The sequence below is a fragment of the Elephantulus edwardii genome, unplaced genomic scaffold (genome assembly GCF_000299155.1).
Source record: "Elephantulus edwardii isolate Elephantulus edwardi_28Jun2011 unplaced genomic scaffold, EleEdw1.0 scaffold00166, whole genome shotgun sequence".
In the NCBI taxonomy this organism is placed as follows: Eukaryota; Metazoa; Chordata; class Mammalia; order Macroscelidea; family Macroscelididae; genus Elephantulus; species Elephantulus edwardii.
The window spans coordinates 2,954,130-2,964,577 of record NW_006399916.1 but is presented as its reverse complement, the minus strand read 5'-3'; the positions used below and the strand labels follow the sequence as shown (position 1 = coordinate 2,964,577).

Genomic DNA, 10,448 nt, shown 5'->3' with positions numbered 1-10,448 from the left:
ACACACACACACACACACACACACTACACAGAATTCTGGTAGATTAGTGGTCAAGAGTTGCACTGCCAACTCAAAGGTACACAGTTTGTATTCTCTAGCTGTGTCATGAGAGAAAGATAGTCAGTATCCTCCCATGCAGTTAAACTGCCTCTTGAAAACACACTGGTGGATCAACTATGAGTTGATTCCATATTGATGGCACATTACTATGTACATCTATATAAATTTATTATTGTTGTTAGGTGCTTTCAAGTCAAGTATGATCCATAGTGACTCTATGAACAACAGATCTGAACTTTATACTTTCCTCATACTTCCTGACACACTAGATCCCATTGTGACAGTTACTGTGTCAATCCACCTGCTTAAAGGTCTTCTCCTTCACCAACCCTCTGACTCTCCAAGCATCGTGTCCGTCTCCAAAGAATAGCCCCTCCTAGCAGCGTGCCCCAAGTATGTGAGGTGAAGCTTCATCATCTTTGCCTCCTCAGAGCACTCTGCCTACACATTCCCCAAGATGTAATTTTTTGCTCTTTTGGCAGCCCCTGGAATTTTCGTTGCTGTTCTCCAATACCACAGCTCAAAGGCACCAATTCTTCTGTCACCCTTATTCATTGACCAGCTCTCAGATGCATAGCAAGTGATCTGTAGACCATGGCCTGTAACAGACACACCTTAGTCCTCCAACTGACATCATTACTCTTCAACAGTCTCTGCACTCCTGATTCCCTTATTCATACAAATCTACTACCAAGTTGATTCCAACTAAGAGTGAACCTATAAGACCAAGTCATCCTACCACACAGGATTCTGAGATTTCTCCTCTTGTCATTAGTTGGGTCAAGGTGGTGCCTTACTGTGTCACTGTCTGTGACACTTAACAGATTATCTCACAAAGATGAAATGAAGGGACACTGGTGGCACATCCCATAGCTTGTTGCACTGCCTAACCAAAAGGCCTCACATTTCCAGAGATTTGAATCACCAGCCCTTCTTCAGGAGGAAGGTGGACAGTATCCTCCTGTAAAGATTTGTAGTCTCACAAGCCAGATGGACGGTCACTATGAAATGGAACTGGCTCAACAGCAGTGAGAAGCTTAACTCAAAACCAAGGTTTTCTCTCACTCTCTTTGATGATGTGTCCAGAGAGAAATGGAAATGAAAATTAGAGCTCATTGCAATTCTATGCAGTTAAATAAGCCAAGGATCTGTTCTAGTATGGACCACTCTGCCATTTACAAGTTGCTGTTGTTATGTGCTGTGGAGGCCGATCTGACTCATAGCTGATCCTTCAGTGGGTTTTCAGAGGCAGTGGTATGCTGCATGAGGGGATCACCCATCTTTCTTCCTCAGTGAAGCTGGTGGATCCAACCTATGTACCTTTTGGGGTTGGCAGCAAAAATATATGTATATATTTACTTCCCACAAAGGTCTCCTTTAATATTACTTGCCATTCATGTGTTACAGATTGTTTATTAAAAATAGGTATATGTACAAAAGTAATCCTCAGTCAGAGAAACTCCATACTGAAAAAGGAGAAATCCAGTTATAGAATATTATCTATGTGTGCACCAGTTCTTTCTTGTTGGATTTCCACAAATTATGTTCTTTTTTATAAACTTCATTTATTTTAATATTTTCAATATTTTAACCTTTTTATCTTTCTTTACATTTTTAAACTTTGAGTTTTAAATTTTAAAATAATTTTATTTTCTTGTCTTGCAACTGAAACACAAATTAATAGAAGAATTGCAAAGAAAATAAAATTTTTCATTTATTTTGATTGCCAGAACTTATAAGAAATACCATTTAGCTATATTAAAGTTGTTTAATATGCATATCATGTTTATTACTGCCTTATTCATAATGGCAAAAAAATGGAAGCAACCCAAGTGCCCATCAATAAATAAATAAATAGAAAAACTATGGTACATCCATACGATGGAGTACTATGTAGCACTGAAAAACAATGAAATAGTAAAGCATTACATAACATGGAAGAGGCTGAAGGACATTTTGCTAAGTGAAATGTCTCATTCACAAAAGAACAAATACTTCACAACACCACTGTTATCAGATACGACAGATTAGGTTGAGAGGGAATGAGGAAAGAATGTATAGATAATGAATACTGCATTAGAACAGAGGAGAAGAGCTGTCCAAAACAAATACATGATTATACATTATATGTATAAGAATAATCTGGAACAAGGAGTACATTGTGGGGTAAGCTGAGGGAGGAGAAAATGAATGCAACAATGCAACAATGAATAAATAAAAGGGGGGAAAGTTGCCATAGAACTGTATGGTTCAATAGAAGTAAACTTAAATTGTTTTTATTAAATAGTGATATATAAATGATTTTAAGAAAATATTTTTTTCTTATAAAATTTATAAAGAAAGGGAAAACCTTTTCAAATTCATAAAATGAAAGAGCTCCATTTGAGTGTACTTTAAAGAATTTTATTACAAAATTGAACAAGAAAAATTTACTTTTTTTCTTTTCTTTATACTTATCTTAGCTCCTGAGGCTTTACTTGTATTGATAGTTAGAGCATGTTTGTTTATTCTGTGTTGGTTACTTGATAATGTTGGACATTAAATGCCCAGTTACTGTGTGCATACTAAATTGAATGCAAATAGGACATTATTACTTTTTCAAACGTTTCCTTTTGTTTTGTGCCCATGATCAGTTTTGCGGATCCATTAACCTAAATTAATCAGAATTTCTATTTTGACCAGTAGGATGCCCTCACAATTAGCCTTTAATGATTAGAAGCTCTTAGAGTCTAGAATGATAAGGAAATGATGCCAGGGAAGAAAATGTGATTTCTGATAAAGTTAATTTTGTGCTGATATATTCTTCCTTGTTAGAAAGTTAGGAACATTATTAATTCTGGAATATAATTGATTCTGATGCATCTTCTTCAGGGTACGCTTTCTACTTGGGGGGAGACATGGAGAGTTTAAATTCCTTCCTCCACCTGGCTATGCACCTTGTTATGAAGCTGTTCTGCCAAAAGAGAAGTTGAAAGTGGAACACAGCCGGGAGTACAAGCAAGAAAGAACATACACACGGGACCTTCTGGGTCCCACCGTGTCCCTAACACAGGCTGCCTTCACGCCAATTCCTGTGGACACCAGCCAGGTACTACCTCGCCTTATAGGGCAGCAAAGTTTATTGTCACTAATAGGCAGGGAGAGAGTCTCCAGTGTTTACACCACAGTCCACAGAAAACCACTCCACTTCACAGGTATAATGCAAACAAGCTTCCTAATGTAATATACTCCTTAATGCGCCCATTCACATATTTCTACTGTATTCCACTTGACTTTCTAAAAGGGTGATCCCAATACATAAAAATGATTTCGTAATTTTTATATGTGTCACAATCAACACTGTTGGTACCAGCAGCGAGGAAATCAAAAGATAATTTGCATTGGGAAAGTCTGAAGTCAGGGACCTCTCTAGAATACTGAAGAGCAATGATGTCAGACTAAGGTGTACATGATCCAGGCCATAGTCTTTGCAGTTACTGGCTATGCATCAGAAAATTGGATAATGAGTAGGGATGATGGAAAGAGAGTTGATGCCTTTGAGCTGTGGTGCTGGAGCTATGGACTGCCAGGAGAACAATCAGGTTCATCCTAGAGAGGGTGAAACCAGACTGCTTCTTGGAGGCAAGGATTCTGAAGCTTTGTCTAGCATACTTTGGGCATGTTGCAAGGAGGGACCAGTCCTTATATCATACTTGAAAGGGTGGAGGGACAACACAAGAGAGGAAGACCCTCAGTGAGATGGACTGATACAGTGACTGGGGTAATGAGGGTAAGATTGGCACACGATAGAGCAGGGTTCTATGAGTTGCAAGTGACTCAACAACACAGAACAATAACAACAATGATTTTAAGATTATTTAATATTTAGAATAGAACTGTTGTTCATTATCATCAAATCAGAACTAACTCCTAGGTGACAGTCCAGCAGGTTGTAGATAAATAATTTAGGAGGAGATTGCCCATCTTTCACCCATGGAGCATCTGGTGGATTCAAACAATTTTGTCTTGAGCTTGGAAGCTCCAGTCCTTCACTATTAAACTGTCAGAGCTCCCTAGAGCAGAATTGTTGTTGTTGTGTACCAGAGTTGGAATTGATCCATAGCTGATCTTCTGGTGGGTTTTTAAAAGCAGTTAATTGCTTAGGAGGAGATTGTCCAATGTTCTCCCATGGAGCAGCTGGTGGCCTTGAACTGCATACCTTCAGGATTGCAGTGCAGCTTCTTGCCACTAGGCCACTACAGCTCCAGAGAACAGAGTACTATGTTAAATAATACTTTATCTAAGAAGCAAAACTTCTGTTGTTTTGTGCTGTCATTTTAAATTTATAATGGTCCCATATTCAACAGAAAGAAAGGCACCTATCTTGCAACACCTTCCCAATCATTGCTATTGCTGATTGTTATAGTGGCTTTATCAGTCCGTTCCGCTCCTTCTTTGCTAAGGGTCTCCTCCTTTGCTAAGCATGATGTCCTTTTCCAAATATGGGTCCAAATGTTAAAAGAATCGAACATGTGGATGAAGTCTTGTCTTCGTCACTTCTAAGGAGGACACTGGCAGGACTTTGTCCAAGACAGGATAGTTCTTGTTTTTTCTGACAGTCACAGTATATTCAATATTTGTTCCTAACACCATAATTCAAAGTCATCAGTTTTTTTATAGTCTTTAATATTTATTGCAAAACTTTCACGATATGAAACAATAGAAAATACAGTTACATACATTTTAGTGCACAAAGTGACATCTGATTTTTAAAAATACTTTTTAAACTTTAAAGAGGTCTTTTTATTATTATTTGAGTGAAAGTTTACTTTTCATATATTATACATATGTGAAATCATATTTTTCATATATGCTTTGTTCCATAATATCAATTATAATACACATGATGTCTGATTGTGCATTCATTTCATCTTTTCTTTTTTGTTTCACCCATCTTAATAGGTGTTCATTTGTCTCCCAATTAATTTTCTACCACCCTTTTGCCCCTCCCTCATAACCACACAATAACTTTCTCTGTGTGTAAACCTTTCTCTAGCTTTTTATATCAATGTTCTTATATAGCATTTGTTGGTTTGTGCCTGATTTATTTTATTCATCATAATGCCCTCTAGGCTCCTCTGTGTTGTGTGGTGTGTCATGAATTCTTCATTGTGTTTTGAAGTTGCATAGTGCTCCACTGGGTAAATTTACCATAGTTTCTTCATCCTCTTGTCACTGAAAAAGACAACAAAGAAAAAAAATAGGAGAGAAATACCAACCCAAAACAAAAACAAGAAGCAAGTGACCAGTAGGAGTAATGAAGAGGAATAGAAAAGGAAATATTGACAAAAAAATAGGAGAGAAAAAGGGGAGAAACAAATAGATTTTAGGAACAAAAAAAGGAAAACAGAAGGAAGGGTAGCTGATGGTACTGCAGGTGTTGTGGCAGATGGAGGTTAGATATCGGGCCCTGGATCTTGGAGAAGGTTGAGGATGAAATGTCCAGCTAGGCCAGAGAGTCTGCTTGTCTCAGAAGTGGATGAGGAGGCAAAGGGAGCTGAAGATACTCTGTGGGTACAGCTTCTCTGGCTTAGGGAGTACCAACTGTGCATTCCCTCATTCTGTTCCAACAGCTGCTTCTTTTTCTATGTACAGGTTCATATAACTGTAATAAAGTCTCTGTAATTCCCATTTTTCACAATATTATCTTTAATTTGTTATAATCCACATAGTTGAGTGCTCTTACATATTCATACAGTCAAACATGTTTCTGATATTGGCCACTGATTAAAATTCCTTCTAATATCAGCAGTGATACCCTTTTTGGTCCTCTTCAGAATCTGATTTGAATTTCTATCACTTCCTTGTCAGGGTACTGCTGCAACACTTTTTGACTTCTCTTCTGCACCTGATAGTAACAATATTATTCAATATTTGTCATATTTCATTGGTTCAGCTTTCTTGGAATGTGGTTGGCCAGATTTCCTCACCTACACAAGCAAATTCTTCCAGTTGTGCATTGATCTGTAGAAACATCTCGGTGGTATTCCATCAGTTCCTGGGACCTTATTTTTCACTAATTCCTTCACTGCAATTTAGACTTCTTTTATTACTTTTAATTCTTGATTATATGCTACCATGTCATTGGTTAAAAATAAGCCATTTTTTAACAAATAATGGTACTGTAACTTTATTTCTTACATCATCTTGTGATGCCTCCTGCATTGTTCTTTATTTTGTCTGTACACTTGTGTATTGAAACACAACACTTGAATTTGTCCCCCCCCTTATTTGGTTTGAGAAACACTTAGTGCATTTCCCCCTTTTGGTTTTCTGATTTTACATTTTTACACATTTCATTATAATATTTGCTTTCTCAAGCCATCATTTTCTATCTCTCCAGCTCATTTATGTCTTCATTTTTTCCTATTTTCCTAAGGTTTGTGTTCAAGAGCAAGTTTCTCGAGTCTCTCTTCTGATTTTTATTTTGATTTTTTTTATTCATTTACTTCTTTTAAATAATAATTCGCTTTTTTCATATGTAATGTTTTTGATGGCATCCCACAACTCATGTCATCTTCCAACATTGATGTTCAGAGAATCAAATCTATCCATGAGATTATTTCTAAATTCAAGTGATATGTATTCATAGTCATACTTTGACTACAGGACTGATTTTACTGTTTAGAGGACTCTTTGGAATGAGTAAGCATGACGTTTTTATTTCTTGTATAAACATTTACTTGGAAATTATTTAATAATTCTCTGTCTTGGGTGATATTTGAAATCCTTGATTCTTGAATCAAAATCCTTTGTATCAAATGGCCACTCTGACACCTTGAGCAAGTTACTTACTTTGCAAATTGATATGTTAATAGTATGTTTTACACAGTTCATAGATTACATATTAGTCCAACATTTGGCAAAGGGGAGTCCAAGAAATGTTAGATGTCATTCTTGGATTGGTTTCTTTCTTAAATGTACAGAGATCCTAAAGTTTGTTAATAAATGAAATTGGTTTATATTTTAAATGTAAAATAACTTTAGTCAACATAACTGCATAGTTCATGTTTATATTTCAATTTTAAGTTCAAAGTATTTGTTTATGAGGGCTAGGGTAGTGTTATTGGTGGACCTTAGAATTTTACCACAATGAGTCATGTTTGTTGTCTCTTTGTGCTGAATTTTATGCAGTAAAATAAGTAGGCACATGTACTAGAGTCTGGGTTTTAGGATCACATGATGATTCTATTAAAAGAAAGATTTGGTATAAAAATAAAAAAAAATAAGTAGGCACACATTTTTTTATGACTAACATTTGGTGCCTATCTCCAAGTTAGCTGAGGAAATAGAATGTGGGACTTACTGAACTGTGTTATGATTATCAAATGCAAGTGCTAATGTTGCTGAAGATAATATTTAAACTGTTGAAGAAGTATGCAGATGTGAATATCCAGAAATTCAAATCAGATTTAGAAGAGGACTTGGAATGAGTATATTATTGCAGATACCAAATGGACTTTTAGTTAAAAGAAGAAAATACCAAGAAAATGCTTTTTATATTTTAGTGATTCTTTGAAAGTATCTGGATATGCATACTATAAACAAAAATGTGTAACATTGTATAGAATGAGGATTCTAAGCATGTAATTATGCTCATGTGAAATGTGCATATAGACCAAGAAGAACAGTAGTGTGACTAGAAAAAGGGGATTACTGAGTGATTTAAAATCAAGAAAAGATGGGAGTTGTATGATTTCACTATAACTATTCAATTTCTGTATTGAGCAAATATTCTCAGAAGCTTGCTTGCTTCAAAAAGAACACAGCAACAAGATTGGAGAAGGTCTAATAACATCACAAGCTGATAATACAGTCTTGCTTGCTGAAAGTTAAAAGGATATAAAGTAGTTATTTATGAAGATCAATAACTACTTACCTTCTGTTTAAATATATCACACACACCAGAGAGCTGGTCAGTGAATAATGCTGACAGAAGAAGAATTGATGTCTATGATCTGTGGTGTTGATGTTTTGGAGCTGTTGTATTGGAGAAGAGTACTGAATATCCCATAGACTGCCAGAAGATCTAACAGGTCTTGGAGAAGGTGCAGGCAGAGTGCACCTTGGAGACAAGGATGGGAAACTTTCATCTTTCATACTTTGGACATGGTGCTAGGCAAGGCTGCTCTTTGGAAAGGGGCATCATACTTGGAAAGATGAATCATCATCTGAGGAGAGGAAGACCCCTAATGAGATGGATTAACATGATGACTTCAGCAATGTCAGAGTCTGTGGTGATGACACAGGATAAGACAGGGTTCAGGTCAGCTGCTCACAGGGTCTCTATGAGTCATACTCAACTCAATGACTCTTAAAACAACAACAGCAAACCAATAGACAACCTTGTCAACCACAGAAGATCTGTTTTAAAAGCAAAGATATCACTTCAAAGCCTAAGGTGAGCTTAATTCAAGACATCATATTTTCAGTCTTTTAAGCACGTAAATTGGACAATAAATAAAGAAGACTAAATAATTGATGTGTTTGAATTGTGATTTGGGGGGATAACATTGAGTATACAATGGACTTTCAACTAAAAAAAGAGAACCCACCTTCCAGAATCCAACTGCTTCACACATTAGCCTCCAAACTGGGGACTTAGTTAGGGTTCAACTAACTTTAAATATAAAGGCCTACCCACCATGTCCTGATTGAATTAAACAAGAAAGTAGGTTCCCTTGTTATAGTTGAAACTGGAGTGTAAACTCATTGTTTATTATTTTGTCCACAATTGTGTGTTAGCTGATTGGATTTACTGGATTGAGCTAACAATGAGCTGTGGGATGAAAGACTCTTGTTTAAGTCAGTTAGGACCTGGTGGGTGGACCATTAGTATTTAAAAGTCAGTTGAGTCTGAGGGCCTCGTGCTAGTTGTGCTTGGGAAGAACATTTTTCTAAGTGGTATAGCACTGGTCTGTCAATTTGCTGTACTGAAGTAACTTGGAGTTGCTGTGATGCTGAACGCTGTGCCACTGATGTGTCAAATGCCATAATGGTTAGCCATAGACAGTGTTGGTGGAGCTCCCAGATTAAGACAGGCTCAGAATCAGGATTGGCATCCACTTCCTAAACAGCATGTCTCTGGAAACTCTATGAATATTAGAGAAATGACAACAGCTATAGAGCAGGGTTCAGATCTTTTGTTCCTAGGGTAGCTATGAATTGTGCTCAACTTGACAACATTTAACAACAACAACATCAATAAAGTCGACTGCAAAAAGAACCAACAACTTTGTCTTGGGTATACAGTTAGAATATTCTTTGGATATGAAGATGAGATTACATCATCTCACATACTATTATAGTGTGATATAACTGGGCATATTATCAGAATGAATTAGTCCCTGGAGAGAGTATTGAGGGATGATTGAAAAAGAAGATTCTCTGTGAGATGGGTTGACACTGTAACTGGAACAGTGAGCTTAAAAAGAACAATGACCATGAGGTTATGTCAGCATTGGGCAATTTTCTGTGTATTGTTTATGGTGTAAGGTAGGGCAAGGATGGCAAAGAACAAGAGAAGGTTTCAAGCTATCATTCATAAGGGCATGAAAAGGTAAAGTTGATTCAACAGCACCTAAGAACAACAACAATGAATTGGAACTGATTCACTGGCACCTAATAACAATATTATATTTTCCCCCAATATGAAAGGTACAGGCTATATGCAGCTAGGCTTATTGGTAGGCCCAATTAGGAATTTGTTGATGTGGACAACTGTCTACCTTGAGCACTCGCTGACATGTGGGTAAACTGTGGCGTTTCAAGGGAGAGAAGCACCAACAGCTAGAGGTTTTGTGGAAGAACCTTGTGATCATTTTCTAAGAAGTCAGCCATGCAAACCCATAGATCACAGCTCTACCCTGACTTGACAGCTGATCCATGGCAACTTGTGTGTTTTGTTTGTTTGTTTGTTTGTTTTTTTAAAAAACACCAAACAATAGAGAAGTTCTAAAATCCCCAGTCACTGCAGTCAGATAGTGACATCTTAGGACCAGTAGGGAATTCTGGTTGCCTGCTAGGTAAGAAGCTGCATTGCAACCCCAAAAACACAAGATTTTAGTTCACCAGGTGCTCCATGAGGGAAGGTTGGAAAATCTCCCATGTGATTTACTGCCTCTCAAAACCCGCTGGAGGAAGCGCCACACCGCTTTCCACAGTGGTTACACCATCTCACACTCCCACCAACAATGAATAAAAGTTGCAAATAGAAATACCATTTAACCTGGGAATATACCCTAAAGAGACCATAAACGACATCCAAGCAGATATATGCACACCCATGTTTATCACGGCTTTGTTCACAATAGCAAGGAGTTGGAAACAACCTAAGTGCCCATCAACAA

General features: G+C 37.1%; 1 protein-coding gene across 1 annotated transcript in view; it reads left to right on the top strand.

Annotated features, from left to right (window-relative positions):
* Positions 1 to 10,448, top strand: part of RYR2 (ryanodine receptor 2 (cardiac)) — an 814,526-nt gene that overhangs the window by 358,432 nt on the left and 445,646 nt on the right. The window contains exon 22 of the mRNA XM_006895387.1: positions 2,932 to 3,148. Within this exon, the coding sequence (XP_006895449.1) occupies positions 2,932 to 3,148 (217 nt within the window). The remainder of the gene's footprint in view (positions 1 to 2,931; positions 3,149 to 10,448) is intronic.